General features: G+C 46.6%; 2 protein-coding genes across 4 annotated transcripts in view; one reads left to right on the forward strand and one right to left on the reverse strand.

Annotated features, from left to right (window-relative positions):
* TRIP12 (thyroid hormone receptor interactor 12) overlaps positions 1-551 on the reverse strand; it is a 129374-nt gene extending 128823 nt beyond the window's left edge. For 2 of the 3 annotated variants that reach the window (XM_060193751.1, XM_060193736.1), the window contains exon 1: positions 414-551. The gene's annotated coding sequence lies outside the window, so the exon portion shown is untranslated. The remainder of the gene's footprint in view (positions 1-413) is intronic. The other variant, XM_060193750.1, reaches the window with a different exon arrangement.
* The window catches only part of FBXO36 (F-box protein 36), a 57106-nt gene continuing 38471 nt past the window's right edge, over positions 494-19128 (forward strand). Inside the window, exon 1 of the mRNA XM_007520160.3 lies at positions 494-1155. Within this exon, the coding sequence (XP_007520222.1) occupies positions 1060-1155 (96 nt within the window). The 5' untranslated portion in view covers positions 494-1059. The remainder of the gene's footprint in view (positions 1156-19128) is intronic.

The raw sequence follows: 19128 nt of genomic DNA on the forward strand, positions 1-19128 counted from the left end.
TTCCGGGCCCCCCATCCCATTTCCGGGGAACCCGGGACGTCTCCACACACCCCCCACCTGCACTTCCGGCCCCCCACTTTGCTCTTCCTAGACGCCCTCCCGGGCTCCGGGAACCCACTTCCGGCCCCCCCACCAGGACCCCGCCGCCGCGGCTCCCCCGTTCACGGGCCCCGCACCCCTCACCCCAGGGGTTCCAGCGTCCTCGTCGCAGGAGGCCGCAGAGACGCGGCGGCGGACCGACCCCGTCAGGGCCGCCGCCGGGTCTCCCTCAGAGCGCTGCCCCGCCGGCAGGAGCCTGAGGAGAGGCCGAGCGAGGGCCCGCGACCCCGGGACTCTCGGGGACTTGGGGCTCAGCACCCCCCCACCTCCTCACACCCCACTCGGCGCCCCCGGCCGACCCCCGCCCCGGTTACCTAGTCAGGCCCCAAAGTCTGCGGTCCGGACTCGGCGGCGGCGGCGACGCGACGGGCTCCACAGCCGGCGGCGGCGGCGGCTCGTCGGGGCCTCGATTATCAGCTGAGCCGCAGCACCGGCCCAGGTGCGCCTCCGCGCCGCTCCCCGCCTCCCGCCCGCCGCCGCCCGGCCCCCGGGAACTACTTCGCCCCCGGGCAGCGGCCAGCCGCGGGCACGTGCGCGGGACCGGCCCCGCCGCCCCCGGGCTCCGTCTCACATGACCCCCGCAGCCCCCGCAGCCCCAGCCGCCCGCTCCGCTCGCCCCCCGACTCGGCCTGCGCTCGCCCGCCGACCCCTTGGAGGAACCAGGAAGGGGACGGCGCTGCGGCGGCCGGTATCCCTCCGCCGGGGTCACCCCCGCCCCTGCGAGCGAGCAGGAACTGCTTCCCCGACGGGTCACGGGGCTCCGCGGCGCGAGGCCGGACGCCCGGGCTGCCCGGGGAGCCCTGGGGACGCAGAGACTGGGGGGACGGGCCCCCCCACAATGAGAAAAAACCCCCGGGCCGCGCCGAAGCCCGGCTCGATTTCCCCTCCGGCTGCGGCCCCCTGACCCCGGGAAGCCCCGCCCCTTCCTGGTTGTCCTGGCGACGGCGGCGGCGTCCCAAGATGGCGTCGTGGCTGCCGGAGACGCTGTTCGAGATCGTGGGCCAAGGCCCGGCGCCCAGCAAGGACTACTACCAGCTGCTGGTCACCCGGTCCCAGGCAAGTGCCAGCCGCCGCCGCCGCGGCGCACCCTCGCTCCCGGAGCCCCCGGGGAGCCCGTGACGCCCCGACGAGCCGCGCAGCGCCCTGCGCCCAGCCCGGAGGGGCCCCTGGCCACCGCGGAGGCCGCCCGGCCACCCCCGCCCAGGCTCCGGGCCTCCCCCCAGGCCGGCAGCCACCCCGCGGGGCCCGCTCCTCTCGGCGCGCACGGACACGGGCGTGGACGGGAGGCCGAGTCAGGGTCCCGGGGAGAGGCCGGCGGGGGGACGGGGACGGGGTTGGCGTGGCCGCCGGGGAGGGTCGCCCGGAGGCCCCCGGGTGCGGCTCGGTGCCGGCCGGGCGGGAGCGACGGGGAGAGCCCGGCACTTACCTGTGTGGAGCCCCTTCGGTCCCATGGAAAGTGCGCGGGGGGCGGTAACGGAAGGTCTCGGCGGCCGGGCGCGTCAGCCCCACCCATAATGACATCGGCTCGTCCACAATCGGGCCCGGGAAGAGCTGATCGCCCGGGGCCGGGAGCCCGACTCGGGCCTGGGCCTCCCGCCGCCGCCGCTTGTACCCGGAGGAGCCGGGCGGGGGAGCACCGGCTGCGCCCCCGGCGACGCTCGGCCCGAGCAGCCTGCACGTCTCTGCTGCCTGGCGGGGAGCTCCGTGCACCTCGCAGCGCGAAGCGGAGTAGAGGGTCTCCAAAACAAATCTTAAAAAAAAAATTTTTTTTTGTATATACGTCTGCATGCCATTTGGAACTTTGCACCTCTCAGCGTGTGATAGCCCCCAAGGGCTCTTGAAGATAAGGAGAATTTCTAATTTCGTTTCAAAGGCCTCTTTCAAAAAATAAAGATTTCTCTCCAAAAAATAAAGATTATTTAAAAAAAAATTTTTTAAGTCTAAACCTCAGGTGGATAAATATTAACAAACATCTGTGTTAAATGTGCGAGCCCATCTGATTCAGACTGTGTAATTAGATGCTTATTTTTCACACGGTTGCTGTGTGGGGTTGCTGGACCTACTTTTATGTATGATGTTAGGATGATTGGCTTCTTTCCATTTGCTGTAAAGATGTATGATGCTAAAAATCCTAACGAGTGATTAAAAGCACTGTGACCGAATCTGACTTTATTTTCTGTTTATTTATTGTCTGTCTCGTGTCAGGTGGAATGTTCTGTTTGTTTTTGTTGTTTATTGTTTGGTTTTGTCTTTGCTCAGCTCTGACTAGTGGTCATTGGGGGATTTGACCTGGGACCTCAGAGCCTCAGGCATCCATGTCTGTTTGCATAACCATTGTGCTATCTCCAGGCCCCTAGAATGTTCTGGTTTTTATTTTGCAATCTTTCCATAATTTGCCTGTTAGGAGGGGGAAAAATTCTTTGATTTTTTTTGCCTTGAAGGTCTGGTATTATAACTGTAGGGAAATATAATGTAGGCTGTAACAAGTTGAACACTTACTGACCTTTTTATTGTAGTAAATAACCATAAGAAGCTTCTTGACATCAGCTTTCTCCAAGAATGCTATTGTTGATGTTCTTCAGACTTTGATCGCTAGACTTGGGCTCCTTTAGCTACTGTTTTATGAAATCTACCCTCACCAGTATTAGTTATTTCCTTTCCTTCTATTTTTTCCCCCCACAATTCAAAAACTCCCTTGTTACAGCTCTTATTCTGTCAATTGCTACCATATAAAATCTTTTTCACAGTCTAATTCATTTTCTTTTTTAAGCAGAGTTTAAAAAAAAAAAACCTATTACAGTCCTACCAGTGGAGAGATTTCATCTTAAATCTGATTAATTGATTCAGTATTTAAAATAAAATTTCTAGTAAAAAATAATAAGTAAAAAAAAAAAAAATCTTTGCAGTCAGCCATCTTGAGAATATGCTGTTTCCTAACCACAGGATAATTTTCCTCATCTCAGACAGGAAACCAACCAAGCATCCAATAAGAAGTGGCCTGACATAAATAAGTATTCAAGGAAGAGGGTGAAAATGTGTCTTTAAAATTAGATTTTCTGTGGGGAAACTTTCTCTAATTGACTCTTATATTTTGTGTGTGCTTTCTTGCACTTTATGCCTTTATTCCTCTAAATGTTGTTTACCCCCAACACACCCCTGATTTGGATGGATTCTTCTACTACAATATTATTATATTATATTAATTATATTATATTTGTCTTTGAATGTTTTTAATTGTATTGGCTTTAACTTCAATTCCACATTGGACATGAATTTGTAGGCAAATCCCCTCATTAATATCATACAGCCATTACATGCTCCAGAATTTAAATGTTATATGTAAATATTTCCTTTGCCTTCCTCCATATACAGTTGAGTTGAGAAAGAAATTATGCTCAGGGAAGCTAGGTAGTGGTGCACCTGGTTGAGTGCTTGCAATAATGTGCATGGACCCAGGTTCAAGCCCCTAATCCTCACCTGTGTGCTCTTGACTTTCTTCTCTTGCTCTTTCCCTCTCCTTCTCCCCTCCCCCTTTCTCCCTCTCTAATTCTCCCTCCCCTTTCAATTTCTCTCTGTCCTGTCAAATTAATATATATGTGTACATATAGAGAGAGGGAGAGAGGGGCAGACAGACATTCTTAGTTAACGACATGATGCCATTTTGGTTTTGTTTCTTGTGTCAAGACTTGAACTGGGGGTGAGAGGGAAATAGCATAATGATTATGCAAAGACTCTCATGAGGCTCCAAAGTCCCAGGTTCAATCCCCCGTACCACCATGAGCCAGAGCTAATCAGTGCTGTGGTAAAAAAAAAGACTTGAACTCTCATGTTTGAACTTTGTAATGAAGGCTTAAAAAATGTATTTCTTTCTCTCTCTTTCCTTTCCTTTCCTTTTCTTTCTTTTTTTTTTTTTTTTTTTTTTTGCCTCTAGGGTTATTGCTGGGGCTCAGTGCCTGCACTATGAATCCACTGCTCCTGGAGGCCATTTTTCCCATTTTGTTGCCCTTGTTGTTATGATTGTTATTGCTGTTGTTGGATAGGAAAGAGGAGGAGAAGACAGAAACAGGGAGAGAAAGACACCTGCAGACACCGACTGTAAAGCAACACCCCCTACAAGTGGGGAGCCAGGGTTTTGAACCAGGATCCTTATGCCTGTCCTTGTGCACATAACTTGCTATGTTACCACCTGACCCCCTTGTATTGCTTTCTAAGTCAAAATTTACCCAATTATTGATCTTGGGTTTGGTTTTTTTTGCATTATCTTTATTTATTTTAATTGATAGAGACAGCCAGAAATCAAGAGGGAAGGGGGTGATAGAGAGGGAGAGACACCTGCACACTTCACCATTTGCAAAGCTTTCCCCCTGCATGTGGGGAGCAGGGGCTCGAACCTGGGTCCTTGTGTATTGTAACCTGTGCTCAACCAAGTGCACCACCACCTGGTATGTATATTCCCTCGTATTGAATTCTGATCTTTTGAGAACTGATTAAGTTTAGGTTAGGGAGATAATAAAGTGGTCATGTATTAGATTTGGATTCCTGGAACCCCAGAGATCCCAGGTTCAAAACCCACTACTACCATATGTCAGAGCTGAGCAGTGTTCTGGTCTATGTCATGAAAATAAATCAACTAATTATGTCTCTGAGAAAGAGAAAAAGAAAAGAAACAAACCAGCCCAGGAAGTAGTGTAGTAGATAAGATATTGGACTCTCAAGCATCATGTCCTGAATCCAAACCCTAACATCACATGTGCCAGACTGATTCTTTGATGCTCTCTCTTTCCTTCCTTCCTTCCTTCTTTTTTTTCTCTCACTAATAAATACATTATTGGGGTTTTGGGGTTTTTTTTCCAAAAAGAAAAAAAATTCTGATAGGTCCACAGTACGTTAGTGTTGGAAAGGATCAGGAAAATATTTTTTATGCCAGGGCTATTTCACATTTGAATTCAAAAAAAGTGTTAAGTTACTTCCTGAATGAAGACCCTTTCCTTAATTTTAACCAGAAACTTGATATTTACTGTGGATGTGCAAAATAACTCATTCACCAGAGAGATGTGTTGATTAAAGCTTTGTATGCTTCTAGATGCTGACGAAGTATTCGTGAGTCAGTCTCCCCTCTCATGGAGCTTGTAATTGAGTAGGGGGAATATAATTAGTAAGCTTGGTTTATACAAACTTTTTTTTTTTTTGGCATACACAATTTCATATTCTGAGCCTTTTCTTTCCCTTTCAGGTACAGAGAAAGGGAAATATACCCCAGGGTGACAGCTTCCTCTTTTGCTGTAGTGCTTCCTATGTGGTGCCTGGGCTTAAACCTGGGTCATGCACATGGCAGTGCATGCACCCTTCCTGCTGAGCTATCTCTCTGGCAGTATACAAACATTTAAACAATTAACTTTTGTATCTCTTTTTTAATCCAAAGATGTTCCTGAGCAGTTGCTTAATGAATAACACAGACACTTTAGAACCTGAGTTTCACTTTAGGAGATGGGGGTGAGGTGGGGTTTGTGACTGTCATCTGTGGTTTAATCTGGTTTTGTCATCGCTGGGCCCTCACCACTTCAGGGCAACTTTTTCAGACAGAGAGGCAGAGACAGTGATCCAGGAGGTGGCGCAGTGGATAAAGTGTTGGACTCTCAAGCATGAGGTCCTGAGTTCCATCCTTAGCAGCACATATACTAGAGTGATGTCTGGTTCTTTGTCTCCTCCTCCTATTCCTTTCATTAATAAATGAATTTAAAAAATGAAAATATTAAAAAAGGGGAAAGAGAGAGAGTATACTAGCTCCCCCAGTGCCATAGTGCTGCCATGTGCTGTTCCAGGAGCTCAGACCTGGGTTGCACATATGGCAAAGCGGCACCCTCCCAGGTGAACTATCTCACGGGGCCATGTTATCTGTAGTTTCCTCTTGAAATTCTGTCTTCTTTGTCCTCAAAATGGAAGTGTTGCTTTAAGATGGCCAAAACCAGTGACTGAGACAGGAACTGGCAGAGAGGACTCTTGAAGCTAATGACAGGTGGTTGTCCCCAAAGCGCCAACATGTCAGACACTCCGGCAGCTAAGAGGAGGAAGAAGACTGAAACAAAGGATTGGGATGTTGTTTTATCTTTCTTAGCAAGTCCTACTCACAATGTTAATGTTAATCCAGAAATAACCAACCTGAAAATTTAGTCTCTTAGACATACTGTGATCCTGAGATATATATATATATTGTTTAGGGGCTGGTGGTGTCGCACGCACATTGTTAAACACACACATTACCATGCACGAGGATCCAGGTTTAAGACCCTGGCTCCCACTTTCAGCGGAGGGGAGCTTCATGAGTGGTGAAACAGTGCTATGGGTATTTCTCTCTCTCTCAGTTCCTGTCCTATCAAATAACGTTTTTTAAAAAATCTTTAGGGAGTCGGGCGGTAGCAGAGCAGGTTAAGTGCACGTGGCACAAAGCGCAAGGACTGGCATAAGGATCCCGGTTCGAGCCCCCCTCCCCCCGGCTCCCCACCTGCAGGGGAGTCACTTCACAGGCGGTGAAGCAGGTCTGCAGGTGTCTGTCTTTCTCTCCCCCTCTCTGTCTTCCCCTCCTCTCTCCATTTCTCTCTGTCCTGTCCAACAACGACATCAACAATAATAACTACAACAATAAAAAAAGGACAACAAAAAGGAAATAAATAATAATAATAAATTAAAAAAAATATATTTAAAAGATACATGTACACACACATGAACATGCATATGCACACATATACATAGTTTTTATTTTAAATAAATGTGAATGAAAAACAATTCACGCTTAGGAAGAGTTATATAATTGCACTAACTTTCTGCATTACATATTTCTGAAAAATCTGAATATTTCTACAGTGAACACTGTGTGTGGGGGTCGGTGAGCAGAGTTTGCTGCTCTTTCCTTCAGATATAAAGGAGACAGGGAGAGAGACCACAGCATTGGAGTGACCCTTTTTGCCCTCACCTCCCATGTGGTGCCAGGGCTCAAACTTGGAATGCATATGTGGCAAGGAACTCACCTTTCTGTGAATCATTTCTACAGTCCTTATTTTTCTGATCAGAGAAGCGTAGGAAAGACTGAAAGTGCACATGTAAACAGAGGGGGCTTCTTCTAGTCCTGCTTTACCTGGCCACGCCCACCTGAGATGATGGCAGGTAAGGAGCTCAGCATGGGAGACCCTTGCAATTCCACAAGTCCACAAGCCTCAAAAATGGGCTAATGGTTACTTGTGACATTTTAAGGAGGTTTCAGTGTCTAGGAACTCCTGGCGCCTTCTGTTTTTGTTTGGGATGTAAGTAATAATGACTTTAGAGACTGAAGGTGTGCCTGCTCTTGCCTGGTTAGGTGTGAGATAGGAAAGTAATGAGCTTGCCAAAAAGAGACAGAGAGTAGGCTGAGGCATTTACTTAGTAGCCAGGAAAGCTTAGAGAACAGAATTTCACATGGCTGTTGAAATCACATTAAGGGGCCGGGCCGGCGCATCTGGTTGAAAACACACACACACACACACATACACACACACACACACACACTACAATGTACACCTGTAGAGAGGGAAAGCTTCACAAGCGGTGAAGCGGTGCTGCAGGTGCTTCTCTTCCCCTAAATAAATATTTTTCTTTTTTTAAAATCACATTAAATGTACGCTAATTGCACATCTGTGGAGCTGGGTGGGGTAGTGTCAGCTTAATGGTGTGATGACGTTTGCCCCGGGGAACCCAGGACCCCCTAAATCATGTTCCACGCCAGCCCTTCCCCCCCACACACAGTAGGGTTGCACGTGGAGATCCCTCAGGAGACCAAAGGGACCTTGTCACTAAAGAGTGTGCCCATCAAGGGGAATTCAGGCTCCCATGCCCCACCCTGCCACCTGGCTGCCAGTCACCAGCCCCATCCGAGAGAAGCTTCCACCGCACCACAACTGCGCCTCTGAGACCAGTCAGCACAGAGAGTCGCCTTCCTCCCTTCCTCACCGCTCCTCCCCACTTACGGTCCTCCTTTGGCTGCCTCTTTGTCTCCTCCTCCAGGCACAGAGCTCACAATTCCCTTCTTCCATGCACCCTCGACCTTTAGCCTGGCGCCCCAGGCCCTCATCAAGGTGTGTTTGGGTTGCCCTTGCTGCTGTCATCCTGAGCTGTAAACAGCCCCTGCCCTGCCCTACAGGTTCTCCAGGTGTTTCTGCCTCCTGGATCATCCTGTCTCTACCCCTCAGGTCTGACACACCTCTCCATCTCCTGACACCACAGGAGATGCCCGACTAGAGTTGCAGAATCCCTTTTAATCCATTTCAAACCCTTTTCATTCATGAATGGGTGGGGGAGCGGGTCCAAATCTGAAAAGCTGCTTCAGCTCTTCACAGAGAACCACAGTACATACTCAGAGCTTTCCCCTACTTTGTCCCATTTTCCCCGCTGATACCCCGTGGAGTGAGTAGCTCAGCTCCTAGTCCCACAGGTTAGAGGGCAAGACAACCTGACATGATGGAACCCCGGTGTCACCTCTCCCCCAGATAAATGGTTCCTCCAGGACCTCTAAACCTCTTCTGTCTCATCGCCACAGGTTTGCCTCCATATTATGTGGGGGCACTGGAGCACTTAATTGGGAGTCGCTGAGTCTGGCTATTTCTCTTCCTCTTTCCAATCTGCCAGCATTTGACCATGGCAGGGCACTTAATTTATCGAGGCCCTGGTTGCCTCATTGGCATAATAATACCTAAGCTATAACTAAAGTTTATTCTACCTGTAAAGTGCTCTTGAATAGGAAAACTTGTGTTTCACCCAGGAAAAGGCACTGGCATTCTCTTTTTGCTGCTTTTGTAGGAAATTTGAGCTTGCACAAAGATTCTGTTATAGCAGCCATATGATCCAGTATAAATTTTCTCCTGCTTGGGATTCTTTTTTTTTTCCCTGAGATTCCATTTCTTCATGTGTAAAATGGACAGTCCAACAACCCTGGGCTGCATCACAGATCTGCCAAAAACCAAATAAAGATGGGGGGAGCAAGTGGTATTCCTCAAAGACAGGTTATGTGATCAAATCTGGAATTTCTCCAAACCTTTTAAAAAAATCCTGCTGGGGCCAGGTGGTGACGCACCTGGTTAAGCACTCACATTACAGTGCATGAGGAACCAAGTTCAAGCCCCTGGTCCCCACCTGCATGGGGGAAGCTTCACAAGTGATGAAGCAGGGCTGCAGGTCTCTCTCTCTCTCTCTCTCTCTCTCTCTCCTGCTCTATTTCCTCCTCCCCTCTCAGTTTCTCTCTGTCTCTATTCAATAATAATAATAGTAAATAATCCTGTTGAGGACTGGGCAAGTGGTGCCCTCAGGTTCAAGCCCCCAGTCCCCACCTGCAGGGGGAAATCTTGAGTGGTAAAGCAGTCTTGTAAGTCTCTCTCTCTCTCTCTCTCTCTCTCTCTCCATACCCTTCCCCTCTCAATTTCTCGCCTATCCAATAAAAAAATAAAGTAAAAAAAAGTTAATATAAATAAATGCAAAAATTTAAGTTGGCTGTTTTTCTCCAAATCATGAGATCGTTCTGAGCTATTTCTTTTTACTTTTTTTAAATATTTATTTATCTTCCCTTTTGTTGCCCTTATCGCTTTTTATTGTTGTTGTAGTTATTGTTGTTATTGATGTCGTCATTGTTAGATAGGACAGAGAGAAATGGGGGAGGAGACGGGGGGAGAGAAAGACAGACACCTGCAGACCTGCTTCACCATCTGTAAAGCCACCACCACCACCCCCCCGCAGGTGGGGAGCTGGGGGCTCGAACTGGGATCCTTATGCTGGTCCTTTGTGCCACGTGCACTTAACCCGCTGTAATACCGCCCAACTCCAGGTTCTAAACTATTTACTTCCTGATTCCAGACCACCATGCACTCTATACCTTAAGTAACGCCCATCACAGAGGCCTGCAGGTGGCTCATGTGATGAAGTGCACATGTTACCATGTGCAAGGACATGGACCCAGGTTTGAAGCCCCGCTCCCCACCTGCAGTACTTCCTGAGTGGTGAAGCAGGTCTATAGCTATCTCTCTTTCTCTCTCCTCCCCCATTCCCTTTTCACCTTATTTTTGTCCTAGCAAATAAATAAATAATAAAGGCTGTCAGGAGCAGTGGATTTGTCATGCACCGAGCCCCAGCAATAACCGTGGTGGCTACTAAAACTAAAAAAATAAAATAAAACTTGTTTATGTGTCAACTACTGTATTGTAAATATTAACCACCACCTCCCCAGGAAGTAAGAAAAGAATTGCAATACAAAAGAAATACCTACAGCTGTCAATGTGTCATATGTCAGGTAGTCACAGTGTCTTAACTTGTGCTTCCAAAACCTAAGAGAACATGTTTGGGTGCAGGCCACAGGGAATGCCTCTGAGTACAACAGAAGTTCAGACAGATGTGTCATTGTTTGGGAAGGCTGGGCTCAGACCAGCCCTGTTTGGACTCCTGCCTACGCCCGCCAGGTAGCAGCAGAGCAGAGTAGACCTGAATACTAGGAGGCTCACAGAAGTGCTAGCTCAGCACAAAACCGTGGACCAATGAGTGTCTGTTCACAAGAACACACTGACCTCCCTGGAACAGTAGCATCAAGCTTGAGGATTTCATTCCAGAGTAAATCATTGTCTGATGTGTTACCTGCATTAAAGAGACAAGAAATTGGCAGTGATTGTCAATGATCCAACTCAGAAAAGAAAGTCTAAGTAAGACTCGCATTTCTGGATCTTTTGAATCCTTAGAATTGAATAATGTTCCAAGGAGGGCTGGGAGACAGTATACTGGTTCTGTAAAGACTTTCATGCCTGAGGCTCTGAAGTGCCAGGTTCAATCCCCAGCACTGCCATCATAAGCCAGAGCTGAGCAGTGCTCTGATCTCTCACTCACCCTCTCTCATTAAAATAAATTATATATATATAAATTATATATATATTATATAAATATATATATAAATATATATATTTATATATATATATATATAAATTATATATATATATCCCAAAGGCACTGCAAGGTGAATTTTAGCAGCACTGGAGGTGACCCAGTATATAAAGCACTGGGCTCACAGGCATGAGGGCCCAAGTTTGATCCCCAGCATCATATATGCCAGAATGGTACTCTGGTGCACTCTCTCAATAAATATTTGAAATGTGAAGTATAAAAAAATGTCTGTTCGTCCATCCAACAAATGTGTGCATGCCTTCTGCTTTGCCAAGCTTCAAGGACACAACAGTAAACGTACACACATACTCTCACCTCCTCAGAGCTCGATGATGATCAGTTAAATACAGAAGCCAAACCAAGATGGCAGCTGTGATAAATGCTGCCAAGAAGAGACATCCGGATGCTCAAGGTTTTGGCCTGGTCTGAGAGGTCTGGGAATGTTCTCCAGAGAAAGTGAAGCTTGATCTGAGATCAAGAAGATTAACTGGAAAGGAGGCCAATGCAACAGAGTGGTTAGTCCCTGCAGGTGTCTAGAATGCCATCTAGAGCTTTGTCCTGATACTGAGAGAACCAGGAGCTGTTGGATTTTAGGAGGATGATGTGACTGACATGTATCATGCCTGCTACTTTTTTTTTTTCACCTTAAAATCTCCAGAATCAGGACCAGGTAGTGGTGCTCCTGGTTAAGCGCACAAGGACCCAGGTTCAAGCCCCTGGATCCCACCTACAGGGGGAAAGCTTCCCGAGTGGTGAAGCAGGGCTGCAGGTGTCTATCTCCCCCTCCCCTCTCCATTTCTCTCTATCTCTACCCAATAACAAATAAAAATATTTTTTAAAAAATCTCTAGAATCATGATCCAGTAGGTGGCACAGTGGATAAAGCATTGGATTCTCAACCATGAGGTTCTGAGTTCAATCCCCAGCAGCATATGTACCAGAGTGATATCTAGTTCTTTCTTTCTGTTATCTTTCTCATGAATAAATAAATTTTTTTTTAAAAAAATCTCCAGAATTAAAGTTTAATTAGCATTTTCCCTCTGGGCGGTACATAAAATAATAATGCAAATTACTTTCTTGTTTGTTTTACCAGAGCACTGCTGAACTCCAGTTAGTGTGCTGCTAGGGATTGAACCTGAGACATTTGGTACCTCAGGCATGAAAGTCTTTTTGCATTAACCACTATGCTATCTCTCCTTACTTTTTGAGGTATTTTAGAGTTGCTGGAATAGGGAAATCAGACTTTCATTAATGAAAGGTTACTTTGGGTGTAATGAGAAAAAAAGTGATACTGTCTGCATGGATCAGAGTTTTTCTATGTTTTTTGGTTTGTTTTTTACTGGAGCACAGCTCAGTTCTGGTTTATAGTGGTATGGGGATTGAACCTGTGACAAGGCCTCAGAAAGAGTCTAATCATGCTATCTCCCCTGGCCTCTTAAAAAAATTTTTTGTTGTTATCTATTTATTTGATAGAGACAGTCAAATCAAGAGGAAAAGGGGAGATAGAGAGGGAGAGAGACAGACACCTGCAGCCCTGCTTCACCACTGGCTAAGCTTTCCCCCCTGCAGGTGGGGAATGGGGGCTTGAACCTCGCACCCTTGTGCACTCGCACCCTTGTGCACCCTTGTGTGCCACCACCATCCCCCCCCCATAGTATTTTATGATAAAATGCTGAAGTTAACTGACAACAGGTGCTGAGTAATGCTAACGTTAATTTTTAGCCATATCTCACAGACTAACTTCCAAGTTCTCTTTTTATCCAAGTAATTTCTTTATTCTCAATGATTTGATGACAATCTGAACTGATAAAAAATCTGTTTCACAAAATATAGTAAACTGGGTGGGGGTGGATAGCATAATGATTATGCAAAGAGACTTTCATGCCTAAGGCTCCAAAGTCCCAGTTTCAATCCCCTGCACCACCATAAACCAGAGTTGGTTTATGCTGGTTAAAAAAAAAAAAAAAAAAGTGAGTTGGGCAGTAGCGCAGCTGGTTAAGCACAGGTGGTGCAGAGTGCAAGGACTGACGTAAGGATCCAGTTCGAGCCCCCAGCTCCCCACCTGCCGGGGAGTCACTTCACAGGCGGTGAAGCAGGTCTGCAGGTGTCTATCTTTCTCTCCCCCTCTCTGTCTTCCCCTCTTCTCTCCATTTCTCTCTGTCATATCCAACATCGACATCAACAACAATAATAACTACAACAATAAAACAACAAGGGCAACAAAAAGGAAAAAATAAATAAGAAAATTACAAAATATAGTAAGTAGACTTCAACTGATATAAATGATATCTGTGGCAAACTTCCCTTACTAATAGGGTTCTTCTATTAAAAAAAAACTGGAGCCTGGGGAGTGTGGCGGTAGTGCTGCGGGTTAAGTGCAGGTGGCACAAAGCGCAAGGACTGGAGTAGGAATCCCGGTTCGAGTCCCCTGCTCCCCACCTGCAGGGGAGTCGCTTCACAGGCAGTGAAGCAGGTCTGCAGGTGTCTGTCTTTCTCTCCCCCTCTCTGTCTTCCCCTCCTCTCTCCATTTCTGTCTGTCTTATCCAACAACGACACAATAATAACTACAACAATAAAACAACAAGGGCAAAAAAAGGAAATAAATAAATATTAAAAAATTGGAGCCTGGTATTGTAAGTAATGGGAAACTATCAAAGATTTTTGGCAGGCATTTCAACATCTGAAGGAAGGAAGGAAGGATGACATAGAACTATGACTCTGGCCATATCAATAGGAAGATTTGAAGGAGAAGGAACTAGTTTCCAAGAGAATAGAAGAGAGCAAAGAACTTTTACAGTGGTCTTTTTCTCATTAAAAAAAAAAAAAAAAAGCATGGGGATAACATTTCTACCTCTTAAAAAGTACTTGGGATTTTATGAATAATAATTATCAGCACAATTTTTTAAAAGAATTTAATTATTTATTCATGAGAAAGATAGGAGGAGAGAAAGAACCAGACATCACTCTGATACATGTGCTGCAGGGGATCGAACTAGGGACCTCATGGTTAAGAATCCAGTGCTTTATCCACTGTACCATCTCCAAGACCACTCGGCACAAGTTTCTTCCATCTTTTTATTTTGGTACATCTCAGCTGTAGTATATGTTGACACTAGGGATTGAACTTGGGACTTTGGAACCTCAGGCATGAAAGTCTTTTTGCATAACCATTATGCTACTTCCCCATCCCAGACCTTTTTTTTTTAAATTTTTTATTTATAAAAAGGAAACACTGACAAAACCGTAGGATAAGAGGGGTACAACTTTGCACAGTTCCCACCACCAGACCTCCGTATACCAACCCCTCCCCTGATAGCTTTCCTACTCTTTATCCCTCTGGGAGTATGGACCCAAGATCATTGTGGGATGCAAAAGGTTGAAGGTCTGGCTCCTGTAATGCTTCCCCGCTGAACATGGGTGTTGACAGGTCGATCCATACTCCCACCTTGTCTCTCTCTTTCCCTAGTGGGGAAGAGCTCTGGGGAAGTGGAGCTCCAAGGCATATTGGTGGGGTCTTCCAGGGAAGTCTGGTTAGCATCTGGAACCTGGTGGCTGAAAAAGAGAGTTAATATACACAGCCAAACAAACTGTTGGACAATTATGGACCTAAAGGCTGGAATAGTGCAGGTGAAGCGTTGGGGGGGGGTCCTCCATTTTGTAGATAGCTAGTAGGCATATTTTAGTTATATTTCAAAGGGCCTGTAGCTATACTAGTTTTTGTTTTGTTTTGGTTTGGTTTTCTGTCTGTTTTTTTGCCTGAGCCTGAAATCTGTATGCAGGTGAATCCTAATTATTGACTGGGGAGATGATGTCATGGCTGGGAGAAGGACCAGAAAGCTGGATCAGGGAATAGAGTAGCTCCCAATATGGGAAAGGAGTATGAATATTACTGTAAACCCCATCAATTTGATGTGACCTGGGGCCCATAGTTAGCTTATGAGTCTGTGTGACCTCTACATCCCTGTAGATCTGAGCTCACATTCTGTGGTCATGAGTAGGAACATTTCAGGCTGCCCAGTATTGACCCATCTTCCTCAGGTGTAGCATAGAGGATGTTGTCCAGCCTCCCTTCGGAGGACGGAATATTCTCTACCATTGTTGATCCAGGTTGAGGGCAAGGTCCTATGGGGACCCACAAAGGAGTTTATTTTGTTGTTCCTCCCAGACTTTATTTATCAATGGTGGAGGGAGAGAGAACCAGAGCATCACTCTGGCACATGCAATTCAAGGACTGAACTCAGTACTTCATACCTGCAGGTCTAGCATTCTAGTTACTAGGCCACCTCCCAGACTGGGAGGGAGGTTGTTGAACCAGGAATGTTGTATAAATAGCTCAACTAAGAATAGCTGATGAACACACAAAGGCACAATTATCATTTCCTAGTAGTAATACCCACTGCAGTGCTCAGTGCCTTTTTAAAAAACATATCTATTTATTTATTCCCTTTTGTTGCCCTTTGTTGTTGTTATTGATGTCATTGTGTTGGCTAGGACAGAGAGAAATGGAGAGAGGAGGGGAAGGCAGAAAGGGGGAGAGAAAGACAGACACCTGCAGACCTACTTTACCACCTGTGAAGCAACTCCCCTGTGGGGAGCCGGGGGCCCTAACCAGGATCCTTACACCAGACTTTGTGCCACCTGCACTTAACCTGCTGCACTTCCACCCGACTCCTAAGTGTTAGACTCTTAAGCATGAGGTCCAGAGTTCAGTTCCCAGCATTACATATGCTAGAGTGCTGGCTCTGGTTCTCTCTTGCTTAATTTCACTCTCTCACCTCTCTCTACCTCTTTTCTCTCCCATTAATAACTTTTTAAAATAGAAATAAGGTTGTTGTTGTCAATATTATTAATTGAATAAAGTCATCCTAGTGCTGAGTGAACTCCTGGCCCGAGATGACTGGTATATTTATTTATTATTGAATAGACAGAGAAACAGAGTGGAGAGGAAGAGAGAGATAGGGACTGCAGCACTGCTTCACCATCTGTGTTCTGGCCTCCAGAACTCAGAGAGGGTACAGCTCTGTTGCCTGAAGCCTCCTAGTTTGCAGTCATTTGTTAGGACAGTCCCATGAAACTAAGACAGTAGGTGGGATGGACAGCTATGGCCCACTTACTTGATTCGTGCCTCACTGGAAAAAAGCATAGCTTCTGGGTATTCCAATCATGGTGTCCTTTGTATAGGCCCCACCTGAGACAAGTCACCATGCACTGGGTCATACCCCACCCCATTCCGTCCCCTCGCCACAGTTAATGGGGCCAAGATGAACACCGGTCCCTAGGCTGGTGAATTCATTGGCAGGCCAACATCCATAGGATTTGTGTGAACTGGTGTAAAATTCAGGTGAAGAAGGCCGTGGAGACAGCATAATGGTTATGCAAGAGAAATTCATGTCTGAGCCTCTGAGGTCCCAGGTTCAATCCCCAGCACCACCATAAACCAGAGCTGAGCAGTTTCAGGTCTTTCTATTTCTGTACCTTTTTTTTTTTTTTTTTGTATCTCTCACTAAAAAATAAATACAGAGGGACTGGATGGTGGTGCATCTGGTTGAGCACACATGTTACAATGCTCAAGGGCCCAGATTCGAGTCCTGAGCCCCTCCCATTTTTTTTTTGGCCTCCAGTGTTATTTCTGAGGCTCGGTGCCTGCACCATGAATCCACCGTTCCTGGAGGCTGTTTTTTCCCCTTTGTTGCCCTTGTTTTATCATCATTGTAGTTATTATCATTGTTGTTATTGATGTCATTGTTGTTGGATAGGAGAGAGGAGGGGAAGACAGAGGGGGAGAGAAAGATAGACACCTGCAGACCTGCATCACTGCCTGTGCAGCGACTCCCCTGCAAGTGGGGAGCCATCTTGAACCAGGATCCCTACGCGGGTCCTTGCATTTTGCGCCATGTGCTTTTAACCCGCTGCACTACCACCCAACTCCCCCCTTTTTTATGATTTTTTTTTCCTTCAGGGTTATTGCAGGAGTTCTGTGCTGCACTATGAATCCATTGCTCCTGGAGGCCATTTTTTTCCCCATTTTGTTGCCTTTTGTTGTTGTCGTTATTGTTATTGTTGCCATTGATGTTGTTGGATAGGACAGAGAAATCGAGAGAGATAGGGAAACAGGGAGAGAGAAAGATAGACACCTGCAGATCTGCTTCACAGCTTGTGAGGCGACTCCCCTGCAGGTGGAGAGCCAGGGGCTTGAACCGGGGTCCTTACACTGGTCCTTGGGCTTTGTGACACATACGTTTAACCCACTGTGCTACCAACTGATCCCTGAATCAGGCTCCTTCTGTAAGTGGCGGTGATGTAGATGCATACATAGTACTTCCGAGTCACCCATAGAGGTGGGGATGAGACATGACCTTGGAAGGGAGCCAGGATGCTGGCCTTCCAGCTCCTCGTTGCACTCATGCCCATCTCTGTGGAAGATGCAGCCTTCAGTGTGGCAACTCGGGGTACCCCAAACCAGAGCTTTCAGCAGCTGCTAATGGAAGACACACAGAGTTGAAAACAAAGCATTATTCTCCTTATTCCCTACCCTCTCAGCCCCCTCACTGAAATCCCCCTAGGGACAGGGGTTTGCCTGTCTGGCCCAGGATATAGCCCCTGGGCTGTGCAATGTGGCATTAACAAGATACTTTGTGACATCTTAGCCTGCCAAGCACACACTCACCCAATGCAAGCAGAAAACCCCCATCAGTACAACATACTGGTGCTTTGTGAATTTGCAGCCTTTGGATTAAAAACAACACTGCTTCCCTCTGCCATCAAAGAGTGCACAAGAACAACTGCACTGAAAAGGAAGGGGTTTGTTGGCTTGAAAAGCAACTCAAGTTGGGAAGCCTGGTGATAGGCTTCCAAGAAGAGATGGTGGATTCTGGTTTTTCCACCCCGTATAGCTAGGGTGATGTAATTGTCTATGTAGTGTCATTGCCGTTAGATAGGACAGAGAAATGGAGAGAGGAAGGGAAGACAGAGGGGGAGAGAAAGATAGACACCTGCAGACCTGCTTCACCGCCTGTGAAGCGACTCCCCTGCAGGTGGGGAGCTGGGGGCTTAAACCAGGATCCTACATATGTAGTGGTTTTCCGGGAGAAATCATGCATATTTATGAAAGGGAGAGACAGTCATGTGCAGTTGAGTTACACACAATAATAAAACGATGCATGTAGGAAAGTGGTGGCCAAAGCATCATCAGTGGTGTGATTTTTACGATTAAAGATTAGAGTAGGTGTTACTGGACAAACTGGCTCACTGCCCAGTTCTCTCCCATCAAGGGCTTGGTGTCCTGATCCCCACAGAGATACCTACAAGAATCTGGCTTGGTCCAATCAAAGCCAAAAGAATGTCACTGGGAGTTGGTTGGTGGTGCAGTGGGTTAAGCGCAGGTGGCGCAAAGCACAAGGACCGGCGTAAGAATCCAGGTTCGAGCCCCCGGCTCCCCACCTGTAGGGAAGTCGCTTCACAAGTGGTGAAGCAGGTCTGCAGGTGTCTGTCTTTCTCTCCCCCTCTCTGTCTTCCCCTCCTCTCTCCACTTCTTTCTGTTCTATCCAACAACAACATCAATAACTATAACAATGTTAAACAACAAGGGCAACAGAAAAATAAATATTAAAAAAGGGGAAAAAAAAGAATATCACTGTATGACTTCTCCCAAGAAAATGTTGTCACACTTAAACCTGAAGCTTCACACCAGTTGGACATTTCTTTTCTTTTTTTTTTTCATATTTATTTTCCCTTTTCTTGCTCTTTTTTTTAAAATTTACTTATTGGGGAATTAATCTTTTACATTCGACAGTAAATACAATAGTTTGTACATGCATAATATTTCCCAGTTATCCATATAGCCCTTGTTTTTTAAAAATTTTATTTATTTATTTTCCCTTTTGTTGCCCTTGTTGTCTTTTTACTGTTGTTATTGATGTCGTCGTTGTTAGATAGGACAGAGAGAAATGGAGAGAGCAGGGAAGATAGAGAGGGGAAGAGAAAGAGGGACATCTGTAGACCTGCTTCGCCGCTTGTGAAGTGACTCCCTTGCAGGTGGGGAGCCGGGGCTCAAACCAAGATCCTTACGCTGCCCTTGTTTTTTTAT

Source organism: Erinaceus europaeus, chromosome 7 (genome assembly GCF_950295315.1).
Source record: "Erinaceus europaeus chromosome 7, mEriEur2.1, whole genome shotgun sequence".
Lineage (NCBI taxonomy): Eukaryota > Metazoa > Chordata > Mammalia > Eulipotyphla > Erinaceidae > Erinaceus > Erinaceus europaeus.